This window comes from Mandrillus leucophaeus, unplaced genomic scaffold (assembly GCF_000951045.1).
Source record: "Mandrillus leucophaeus isolate KB7577 unplaced genomic scaffold, Mleu.le_1.0 Scaffold300, whole genome shotgun sequence".
In the NCBI taxonomy this organism is placed as follows: domain Eukaryota; kingdom Metazoa; phylum Chordata; class Mammalia; order Primates; family Cercopithecidae; genus Mandrillus; species Mandrillus leucophaeus.
Window position 1 is genome coordinate 925,799 of NW_012103144.1, and position 12,426 is coordinate 938,224.

At 38.8% G+C, this 12,426-nt stretch overlaps 1 protein-coding gene across 1 annotated transcript in view; it reads left to right on the forward strand.

Moving 5' to 3' along the window:
- Positions 1-6: 6 nt before the first annotated feature.
- The window catches only part of RIMS1 (regulating synaptic membrane exocytosis 1), a 501,191-nt gene continuing 488,771 nt past the window's right edge, over positions 7-12,426 (forward strand). The window contains exon 1 of the mRNA XM_011987097.1: positions 7-259. Within this exon, the coding sequence (XP_011842487.1) occupies positions 96-259 (164 nt within the window). The 5' untranslated portion in view covers positions 7-95. The remainder of the gene's footprint in view (positions 260-12,426) is intronic.

Sequence of the window (12,426 nt, forward strand, 5' to 3'; positions counted from 1 at the left end):
TCCGCTGTGAGGGGAAAGCAGGGGCGCAGCTGCTGGGCGTGCATCCGAAAGGTGAGAGCCAGAGAGCGAGCGGAGGGGGCGGGCAGGCCACGAAAATGTCCTCGGCCGTGGGGCCCCGCGGTCCTCGCCCACCCACGGTGCCTCCCCCCATGCAAGAGCTGCCCGACCTGAGCCACCTGACCGAGGAGGAGAGGAACATTATCATGGCAGTGATGGACCGGCAGAAGGAAGAGGAGGAAAAAGAAGAAGCCATGCTCAAGTAAGCCAGCCCCAGCCGCGCCATCCGTGCCTCCGTGCCTCCATCCGTCCATTCACCACTCACTCCCCTAGTCCTCGCGGCTGAGTGTGGGGAAGGGGCGGCCAGGGTGCTGGGTGCGGACGGAGGCGCCCGCCAGGGGCGCGGGGCTTGAGCAGGGAAGAGGTCAGGGGACTGGAGGAGGGAGGGGATATGCCACAGATCCAGGAACCCAAAGACAGGGGGAGGATGGCTTGAGACTGGGGTGCAGAGGAGGAATGGGTGGACGGGGGCCACGCTCGTGGTGGGAGGTGCAGAAGCTGAGAGGTGCTGATCCCACCCAAGTGGAAGGTCCCTGGGCTGGGAGCAGGTTAGGGGGCAGGGGATGAGTAGAAACAAGGGGAGGCAGGATGAAGAGGTGCTGCGGACAGCTCCTCTTCTTTTCTTGGAGTTGTTTAGCTGGTCGGGGTTACCCCAGTGAAGGTTGCCTATATTTATATAATAAAAATGCTTATTTTTATTGTTAATTTGAGTAATCATTCATCTCACAGATCAAGGTTGGGTCTTTTTCTGGGCAGTTGCCATCTTTGGTAACCTGCCTCTCCAGCTTCTCTTTAACCTTTTATTCAGAGTCTTCTACACAGCATACCTGTGTGAAGACAGATTCTCTTCCCCACATGTAATGCCATTGGCAATACAAAGTTTTTAATCATGGGAGAAGCTGCCAGGGGGACTCTGGCCTGAATAACATAGAGGTTCCTCTTTACTGCTTTCCAAGAGACCTCTGGGGCCTGTTCAGTTCCTGGAGGAAACAGTCCTATAAGGGATTGGAAATTTGCACTCCTCCTCACTTCTTTAGAGCACATCAACCCTTCAAGGGATCTCTGTCTGATGCCCCATTTTCCTGGGGATAGAGAGAAGATGGGGCTCCTTGCTGGTGGTGCAGGAGTGTGTGACACTGTCTCTGCTGCTACTTGCCTCAGACAAAACTGCTTACAAGGGACTGGCAGAGAGACGGGGCTTTCCTTGCTTAGCATCACCCATAGAGTGGAGCAGAAGGAGGCTTCAACCGTGCCTTCTCTTGGGAAGTCTTCATGTATTCAGGAAAGTTTTCACTCTGAAGCAGGGGAATTTAGGGGCCCTGACTGTGAGTGACTCCTTGGTGTCCCCTGCTTAGGCTGGAAGGTGTATCTGGGGTCAGGGAATTGGCATGAAGAGCCAAAGGGAACCTGTTGCATCTGGAGTTAGCTGATAGCGAAAGAGGGGTGGGGAGGGAGCAGGTGTGAAACCCAGACACAGAGCACACTCAGCATGACCTCTCCCCCACCCCCTAGAAGTGCCTCCTGGAGAGAAGACGCTGCCGAGGAAGATTTCTTCCGCTTCCCCTCAGTGCAGCAGTGCCTCATAGGAGAGGAATGGAGGGAGGTTGCATTCACAGACTGTTGGCTCCCCAACCAGGGCAACTGACACTCAGATATGGGAGGGGGATATTGAGGGAGAGATGTGGCTGTTAGGTCACAGCAAAATAGTAGAAATCCAGTCATTCCTGTCCTTTCATTGTAGATTCAGAAAAGGGCCATTAACTCCGAAGGCCAGAGCTGGCCTGGTTCTATAAAGAGCAGCAGGTTTCTGAATTCCCTGCTCCTTCTCATCCAAAAACCAAATACTTTAAGCCTGCCGGCTTGAGGGAGGCAGTACCCTCGTTAATCTGCTGCCTGTCCCTAGTGGAAGAATGACGTCCCTGGTGCTGCAGGCTTCCCCTCTTCTGAGACTGGAAGTAATGGATGGTGTCTAATGGTGCTGCTGTCTGTCTGTCTGGTTGTCAGTCCATCTGTCCTCACTGGTTGCAGCCTCTGCCACCTGTCCTGAACACCTTTTATGCTTGTCAGGATTTACAGGTTTGCTGCTGTTCCTTTTGCTGTTTGCTGCAGACAGCAGGTGGATGGAGGCCTCCAGTAGCTAGTGGAAAATATGGGCTGCTGCTTGCCAGAGTCCGGATAGGAAGGGGAAGGCACAGTGCAAGTAGTGGCCATCACACCTCTTCACTGGCTGTCTCAAGCGTGGTGGAGAGTGAGGGATTTTAAGTGGGAGTGGGTGAGTTTTAGGACAGAATTCCAAATCTGCTAACTGCCAAAGGACAGCAATTATAGATTGTATGGGCTTATGTGGGCAAATACAAATTAGGAGCACTGTCCAACTGCTCGTGTCTAACACATCTTTTCCACTGCTTTTCCTGTGACTGCTTTCTACTGGCTTGCATATATTGTTCCTTTATTGCATGGATTCACAAAATATCACAGTATGTGATGCTGTTATACAACAGCTCTCTGTAATCCTGGACCTCTGTATTAACTTTATCAGTCAGCCTCCTCTGCTAATGTCTTGCCCTTTTGTTCAGTGACAGATTGGTGAGTGTTTTGGAATCCCAGTTTGCTGCCATGTAAGCATGTCATATTGTCTGCAATTAGTGGAAAAGTGCTGTACTTTTTTTTTATAGGGGACACTTTATGTCTTAAAAACTGGGGATAATGGGAACTATACAGATGACACATATATATGAGGACATAATGACACATAGTCATAGATGGTTGCCTTTTTAAAACTTTGTGTTAAAATAGATTGGAAAACAGGATTCTTTTAACAGAGCTTTAAAATATTGTTACATCAGAGAAAAGTTTTTGTGGTAATTATTGGTGATCATAATCACATATCTGAGAAATTACTTTCACAAAAGGCACTACAAAGCTTAAGTTCTGGCAATACAGCAGTTAGACTTAAAATTCACTTGTGTTATCAGTGCAGAACTATCTCCTTAATCTACCTACTATGCATGCTGTCTCTCTTCACAGTGTATACAAATAGGCACTGAGAGAAAATAGAAAATGATGGATGAATCTGTGAAACCAACATTAGAAAATATCAATTAAAATGTATTTGTAAGTTTCATTGGCCTTGATTGTAAATTACTAGTTGAATTTGGTTTTGAGAATGTCTTTAAATATGTATAAATGGAAAAAAAATCAAGCTACTTTCAAGTCAAGATTTTAGAAAAATTTTATTTGAAATTGAAAGTACTTTATCATAAAAAGATTTCATTTTGTTGGTAAAGTACACTAATTTTAAGTTCCATGGCCATATAACTGGAAATAGTTGGCTCCCACAAATTATGTTTAATGATTGACTTAATTATCTGCAAATTAAATTAGAGGTCTTTTCTTAATAGTGTTTTGGATGTGAGTGTGTGCATGCATGTGTACACACGTATATTCTGAAGGCTTTCTGAAACCTAACTTTCTCAATGAATACTCCTTCAATTAATTGTTACTAGACATCATGAGCCAATATATTGCATAGGCTGAAAACTGTATTATCTGGGACCTAAATCAGAGAAGAGCTCATTAGATCTAGAATCTTACTCCTTTTTGTAAAAAAAAAAAGAAAAAAAAAGCAAAAAAAAGTTTCATAGAGAAAGCAGCTACTGAATAGTAAGAGAAGAGAAAAAATGTAGAAAGTTAAGGTGATGACTTGAGGATGAGAATTGAGTACCATATTGGAATATAATGTAAATAGCTAACATTTATTGAACATTAACCTCACACTAGCTCTTATTCTAAGTTATTTAATCTAATGCCAAATAGTTAAACTGTGCTCAAGTTTATTATAAGTATAAATATTTGGATTCTCACAATAGCCTGTGCAGAAGGTAAAATAAATAATATAATTCTCACATCCTCACACTACACTCAGAGAAGTTCAGTAATATCCTGAACTGACTCACATAAACATGGTCCAATCAGGATTCAAAATCAGACCTTTTGGTCTAAATCCAAGTATTTGCCTGTACACTACACTGTCTTCCTACCAAGAAGAAGCGTCTATTTCATTTATCTTTTCTTTAAATGAATTTATAGTCTTTTCTCAGTTGCAGAGAAGTGGCTTGGCAAAAGATTAGGCTGATTCAGATCAACTGCTTCAGATCATAACAGAGCCTGGGGCTTCACCTATACTCTTTCATAGAGTGCTAGAAGATAATGAAAAGTGTCGCAATATAGTGGAAAGACCATTAACTTTGTATCCAAGTGTTTTTAGGTTCTAGTTCTAGTTCTGCCACTTACTGTGCAAACGTGGACAAGTAAATTAAATTGAGATTGTATGAAGTTTCATTCTTTCCTACAAATCCTTAAATCCATGGTATGAATTGATTTATAAAGAGTATTGACTTTGGGCTTCTCCTTCTCTTCTTAACAGGTAACCTAGCATTTGCTTTCTAATCATCCATAATTACTACTTTTTTCCTGCAAAGGAGACAGAAAGTAGAATGAGAAGAGTTCCTATAACTTCAGCTTTCCTCCTCCTTTTACTTACTTTACACAAATACAATATTGTGGCCTGAAATATATCCATAAGGCTCATTATGAGAGATCCCAGTTACCAACTGGGAGAAGAAGAAAAGTGGAAGGAAAATCTGGGAAACCTTGAGGGGGATGAGGATAGAATTCGCATGTATGCAGGTATCATATTTTCATTATGGTTTGCAAAGATTTTAATACCTTACACCCCAAAATATGAAAAAGGCATTATTTAAGTAAATAGATTACTAAATTAGAAGGAGAATATGGAAACCAGTGTGGGCTGGATGTGCTACTGCTCACTTGACTAATAGGAGCATAATGTCTTTGGAATGTTATTTGCTCAACTTTTTAAAAGAGGAGAACAATTTGTGTAAGCTTGTGCAGTGAGCTTCCTGGAAAGATATCAAATACGAATTCCTAAAATCATATTATTATGCTCCCATACCTGTAATAAGCAGATGGATGAGGTTGCAGTACCGTGGATTATAAAGTCCATTGTATTGCATTTCATTTGTCCTCATGGACTGTTTTCTACTTTTATACATTGGGTCATGTGACATGAGTTGGGTATTTTAGAGCTAGTCCTGAGAGTCGAAGTAAATTTGCCCGAGGCACATGGCAGCTAGCATAATGAATCCAGAACCCATGTACACTGACATCCAACCTTTAATGTTCTTTTAAGTCTTTAAAAAAGTGCATTGAGTGGTGGGTATTATGTTTCCTTCATCTATTGGGAAGAAGACTAACATTTGTTGTGTGCCTTCTACATGTTATGCATTTGGCTGGATGCTTTATGAATTTTACTCACCGAGGCTCACCTGTTGATGAGAAGTCTAGCCTGTGAGTATTTATTAGTTTTCCAGTATTAGTGAAATTTCCCAGAACTAGCTCGGTACCTTCCTGACCCTTTGGTCATGACATTTGATTCTGGAGTCCAGAGAACAAAACTTAAAGGAGTAAAAGAGGAGCTTCATGTGACTAGTAACATGTTCCGCCCTTTTCTGAGGGTGGGCTCTCCAGAACTGTCTGGCCTCCCCTGTTCTGGCCCGTGGTGACCCTCTGACCTCATTTGTACCTGGAGTTTTCCTTATCTGCTTGCTGTTTTGCCCACGGGGTTCCCTAATGCCATAGCATTTTCCCACCATTCCACCTAACCATGAGTTATCTTTGTTTGCCACTATTGTTCTGAATTTTACTTATTAAATAGACTATTTCTAACAAAGTGTTATATGATATTTAATTCAACAAGATCCTCATTTCAGGTATTAAAATTGGGTCAAGCATTAGGCTGTTGGGGTAGAATAAAGGCGAATCCTCTGCTTACAGCCCAATGTTGGCTGAGTTCCTATCATTTTATAATTGCCATAGTCAGAAAAAGAGGTGAGTGTTGGATAGTTGGATAGAACACTGGACTAGATTCTGGTCTTAACATGAGTTTTTATAGGTGTGAACATTGTCAAGATAATCCATCTAAGCATCAGATTTTATATGTAAAGTGGAATTTATAATGGCAGTCCTTCTAATTTGTGAAGCTTTAAAATGATAGTGGAGGCATCGTATCCTCCAAATTGCTGTTTCCAAGAAAGGAGCCATTATTATGCTTAGTCATTAAAACTGTAGAAGAATATCAAGATTATATCTTCTGGTAGTCTTTGAGGGTACTAGGGGGCTTGGGAAGATGAGCTCTTGGAGAACAGCCCATCTATCCTTTCATTCTAGCAATGCAGTGTTGCCAGGGTTGCAGCTCCCAGCGTGAGAATTTGACAAGGTGTTAAAAGGTAAAATGAGTTCAGGGCTTGGTCTGAGACTGTATTTACCTTCTTTCTTTTCTTTTTTTTTTCCCTCTCATTAAATAGTTTGTACATGTTTTTAGCACAAAAAGGAATGTGGGCAAAATTGTAAAGTTTGAAAGATGTAAAAGGCAATCGTAATTAAAAAATGAGAAGAGAAGAGAAGAGAAATTAGCTTGGGGTAATTTCCTCATCTTTTACAGAAAAAAATTTGGAGAAATACAATGATAATTTTAGTGTCACTGGGTTTAATAAATCATTCATTTTCAGAATTAGCTGAATAAGGGGTCGTATATTTGTCAGGTAGTTTTCTTTCATGTAAACATACCAGTTTACCATTGAGTGATGTAATAAATTGCATGTGTTTAAGACCTTTTTAAGATTCTTTATTGGACCACTTAGGTTTTCTGTATTTATATTCTGACATGCTTACATCGAGTTCATATACACTTATTTTGACTAGGTTACTTTTGTGTGGACAGCAAGAGGGAGATATTCAGCAGAATTGATTTTAGATGTTTCTGCTTCTGTTGCAATATTGTGAAAACTTCCTGTTCATACGAATGCTTACTTAAAGGCAAAATAGAGCTGTTTAAAAGGAAGGTGACTGCACATTTTGATTTTCCTTTGTCTCTTTATACCAATTTCCTGCTATAATTATGTGTGGTAACCTCTTCTCTCAATTTTGAGTTTCAGCCCGGATGATAAATTATATTGTCTTCCTCTTTTTAAATCTTGCTTTCTCTGCCCCAAATTCTTCATTTATGACTTCAGAAAATGAAGTAATTAACAGTCTTAAAATATATCTCATCAATAAGTAATGCAAGCGAGTGGTAGATATAAAATCTTGGTCATTGTTTGGTAAATGGGGAACACTGTTTCTGAGAGTGAGATATTATCAGCCGGGCGCGGTGGCTCAAGCCTGTAATCCCAACACTTTGGGAGGCCGAAGCAGGTGGATCACTTGAGCTCAGGAGTTTGAGACCAGCCCAGCCAACATGGTAAAACTGCGTCTCTACTAAAAATACAAAAAAGTAGCCAGGTATGGTGGAGTACACCTGTAATCCCAGGTACTCAGGAGGCTGAGGCAGAGTCACTTGAAACCAGGAGGCAGAGGCTGCAGTGAGCTGAGATCCTGCCACTGCAGTCTAGCCTGGGCAACTAGAGACTCTGTCTAAAAAAAAGCAAAAAAAAAGGGAAATAAGGTATTATCTTGTATGGAATCTCAACAGAATGACACTTTTTATGGCAAAGCTGAATTTAAAATTTCAAAACATTTTTCAAATAATAGTGGTTATGAATTGCAACTTCATACAGGACTCTCTTTATGAGAATCCTCCTTTGAGCCTTGCAAAGAGCAGCCTGCAGTTTAGCGAAGACATCTTTAATGTGTGAGAATTTATTTAAATAGATTTTGGGATGTAATATTTTGATATTCCTCTGAGTTTAGATGGCAAAATAAGGTAATGTTACAGAAAGTAATTTCATGTTATTTGTAATATTTTGATAATTCCTCTGATGTTTAGATAGTAAAATAAGGTAATGCTATAGAAAGTAATTGCATGTGATTTGTTAGTAATCAATGCGCTTAATTATAATATTAGCTATTTTGAAGAAGCATAATGAATGAAAGATATTTTATGTAATACAGAAAATAATACCATACTAATTATTGATACATTATTTAGTATTTGTTTGTATTACCCATCATTATGCCAGGTAATTTAATTATGGTCTGGAAGATGCTAGTATATTTACGTAGAAAAGGTATGTGAATTGAAAACCAATTAAGATATCTGTACTGTCATATAAATGTCTTACACTACTTAGCTTCTTTTAATGGACTCTCATGCATAATATACACACTGACAAGTAGAAACTAATGTAGTAATATTGATGGAGTTTTCTTGCTGTATTTGCTAGACTTTGCATCATCTATTTGATTAGTTCACAACTTACATACACATATGGCTTTCTATACTTAAAGCAGTATTGCTTAATATTTGAAGACTATTCTTAATCTCAGGAATATATTTTAAAGTTGTAAGTTATTGGTGCACAAGCATTGTGTGCCACATTATTGTTTTTGTTGTTTAAACATAGCTTTTAACAAATGTAGCAAGAAACTCTTTGAGGCCGGGTGTGGTGGCTCATGCCTGTAATCCCAGCACTTTGTGGGGCTGAGGAGGGCGGATTACCTGAGGTCAGGAGTTTCATACCAGACTGGCCACATGGCGAAACCCCGTCTCTACTAAAACTAAAAAAATTAGCCGGCGTGGTGATGCATGCCTGTAATTCCAGCTACTTGGGAGGCTGAGGCAGGAGAATCTCTTGAACCCAGGAGGCGGAGATTGCAGTAAGCCGAGATTGCACCGTTGCACTCCAGCCTGGGTGACAGAGCGAGACTCCCTCTCAAAACAAACAAACAAACACAAAAAAACAAAACAAAACAAAAAAACAGAAAGGAAAAGAAACTCTTTGATAGGATGTCTAGCTGTTTTGTTTTCAATTTATGTGGTTTTTATTCTGGAAAAAGCAGGCAGATTGTATATGAAGTACCTAGGGTATGTGAAAATCAATGTATTGGGTTTCTTTAACTATATGGTAGTATATATCCACATTTAGAGGTTCTATCGAGGTCAGAAAGATTACTTAGTGTGTTGGTAGAAAGAGACGAAAACAAAAGTAAAGTAACCAAATGGCTTTCCTTTTATATTTCACACAGCTTAGCAGATTTATCTTCCTTGGCTATCTCTGTATTGCAATATATTGGAGCTTAAGTCTTCTTTCCTAACCCCTTTTTTTCTGGGAAAAAATGAAGACATTTTACATCCTAGTATCTGAAATAAAGGGATATTGAAATGAACAGTCTCATTTATTTTAGATATTAAAATTTTGGTAAGATCCAAAATCCCAGAGAGATTCTACTTTTATATTATTCATGATCATGACAATTTTCATAAAATGTAATTTTGAAAAATAAAATACAGTAAAATCTTCTTATACTGAGAATGGATATTTCAATTTACAACTGTCTATGTACCCTAGGTCAAATCTAGCCACTTAATATATAGCAACCTGGAGTAAAAACTTGATGCTATTCTGAAAAAGATATTATGGTCTAAGTATCATGCCAGACACAAGCATTAGAAAAGGATTTTATGGTATTTAGAGCTCCAAAAGCCTAAGCTCTAGCAGTCACTATTGGGTGCAACTATGACTGATAAACAGTCAAGGGGCTATCTAGTCCCTGACTTCCATAAATGCAGCATAGTTAAAGGCTGTAGGAGGTCCACATGCAATATACCAGGCAACAAGAAGATAAACATGGTACCAGGCCACAAGAAGCAGATACTTTTGCTGGTAAGGTTGTGCAAATTTTTAAAAATATGACATACGCACTTTGGGAAAAGACTAAATACTCAAGAACACAAAATAGTGCAAATTGAGTGGTGGTTATGATAAGAGGTGAAGAAACTTTTGAAGCTCCCTCTTGCCCTTGCTTCTATAATTCCATATCCTTTTGATTTGCCTTCAGTGTTTCTAAATGCTTCTATTTTATCTTCTCTCAAATCTCAAATGTTGGCATTCTCATGGGGTCCTATTCTCCATATTCTCCCATTTTATATGCAGTTCCTTGTGAATCTCCAACAATGGCGCCAACCATATATATGTCAATGATCCCCAGATCTATATTACTGCATTAGAATTTTCTACTAAATTCTGGATTCATGTCCTTAACCACCTGTTAAATTTCTCTACCTGAGTGTCCTGTAGGCACTTCAACTTTATTGTGTCCTGTTATAAATTTCTTGACTTTCTGCCTGAAAGCAGTGTCTCTGTATTTCTTGTCTGTGCAACTAGCATCACCACTGCAACTCCTCATTTCAACCATCATCAAATCCTACAGATTTAATCTTTTGGAATATTTTAAATGTCTATCTTATTTTCCAATCCCATGGTCATTACCTTAATGTAGGCTCTCTTCAGTACTTATCTGGATGCCTGAAGGAACCTCCTGATTCATTTTTCTACCACTAATCAGAATTCCTCCAATCTGATCTGATCTCCACATTGCTGCCAGATAAATATTTCTAAAATTCGTCTGATCATGTCTCTCCCATAAAACCTGCTTGCTTTCAGAGTAAAGTTTAAACTTCATAATCTGGATCCTACTTGCTATTTCTGTTCTCTGGTCTGTGAATACATTCCTGCCATAGTCTTGCTGAACTAGTTCTGGAGGGTAATTGCTACTTCACAACATGGTGACCCAACTCATACTTTTCTGTCCATCAGAAATATCGTTTTAAATCTGACTAAGTTTTACCTAGCCTTTTTAATTAGCTCAAGTGACACCTTATTTGTTATATCTTCCCAGACTTTCCAAATAGATTTTGGTATTTGTCTTAACCTCTTTTGATTGTTTTATTTGATTTTTGTCATAACCTCTTTCTCTTAACAGTTTCCTCTCAGTACAGCATAAATTCTGGAAAGGAGGATCATTCTTATTTGAATCCCTCATATAAGCGTATTGCCTGGCATAGAATAGGTGACCATTTTTTTAAACTGTGTATATGGATGAATGAATGCATAGATTCAGGGGATGTGGACTGGAGGAGTCACCCAGGGCTGCTAAGGGTATAAGTAGGAGGATAGAGTGGGATGGTTATTCTAACCACGGGAATTCAGTCAGCAAATTTTGAAAACAAGCAGTGAGTTGAGTGCTTTTGGTTATTGAGAGAACCAGGTTGACTAGAGCTTATGAGGAAAATATATTGGACACTAGACATTATAAGATAAAATTAATGTATAATTTTTGATGGCCTGTTGTATCTTGATTTATCATTCTTAGGTTTTTGAAAGATGGCATTCCTAAAGTATTTGAATGTAAGGAGGATGTAAATAATATATTTTAAAAAGTAATCCTCTGGATGGACATGCTTAATGGAAACATTTTCTTGAAACAAAACATCACTAACTTCCATGACAATGTATCACATAGTACTGTTAGTTTTCTGATTTGATATTTAGAACTAGATCAGTAGTGTTTCCAGAAAGCATTCTACTGATTATATTTTTAATGAAAGGATACCTCAGTTAGGTCATCTTCTAGACTTAAAATCCTTGAAGGCAGGTATCTTATATTAATCATCTTTTCATTTTCATTGCCTAATTCTGTAACCCATACGTAATGGGCCTCCAGCAAGTGCTGTTGAACTAAGTTGTATAGCCTGTGTGCCCAGGACACAACAGCACTGACTTTTGCATTTCAGAATTAGGCTGAGTTGAGGTGTGAGTGGGAACTCAGTGTCTATGTCATCCAACACTGGTAAATTCTCAGCTCACCTGCAAATACCTGTACCTAGAGCAGCATCACTAATACATATCAGATGTCTCAGAACCTTTCTGAACATAGTGGTCCAGGCCATCAACTAATAAGAGTTGGCAGGAAAGATGGCAATAAACATTTAAGCCACTGAGGATTTATTTCTACTCGAAGAAGAGAAAACTGAGGCCAGAGACTCAGGATTTCGTTTTTAATTAGTGAGAGAGCTAGGGATAGGACTCCAGGTCTTCTGTGTCCTAGTACAGTGGTTTTTTTCCACCGTCACCCTTTTGACACTTGGTTTCCTTTTAACTACCAACACATTCGAACATTTAATTTTTTTTTTCATTTCTGGTTTTATTTGCTTGCTCTTTAAGATACTATTTGTTATAGAAAACTCCATGAGAACTTATAATTACTTTGTTCATTTTGAATTTGGTTTTATTAAGTAAATAATATATAAGTAAATTATTGCCGGGTTATATAAGTACATTAGTGCCAGGGACTAAGAAATATTTTATTTAAAGATTCCCTTTGGAATCGTATTTGTTGAAATTTTATTTAAGCTATATCAACATTTCTTGATTGTGATAATTTTATTTTTAATTTTAAATTTTTCCCTGAAAAGTACATTTTTACTAGCAGTAATTTATTTATGATTCCAAATAACTTTTCCTATTATGCTTTTGAATTATGTATATATTGTATTCATAAATATTGATA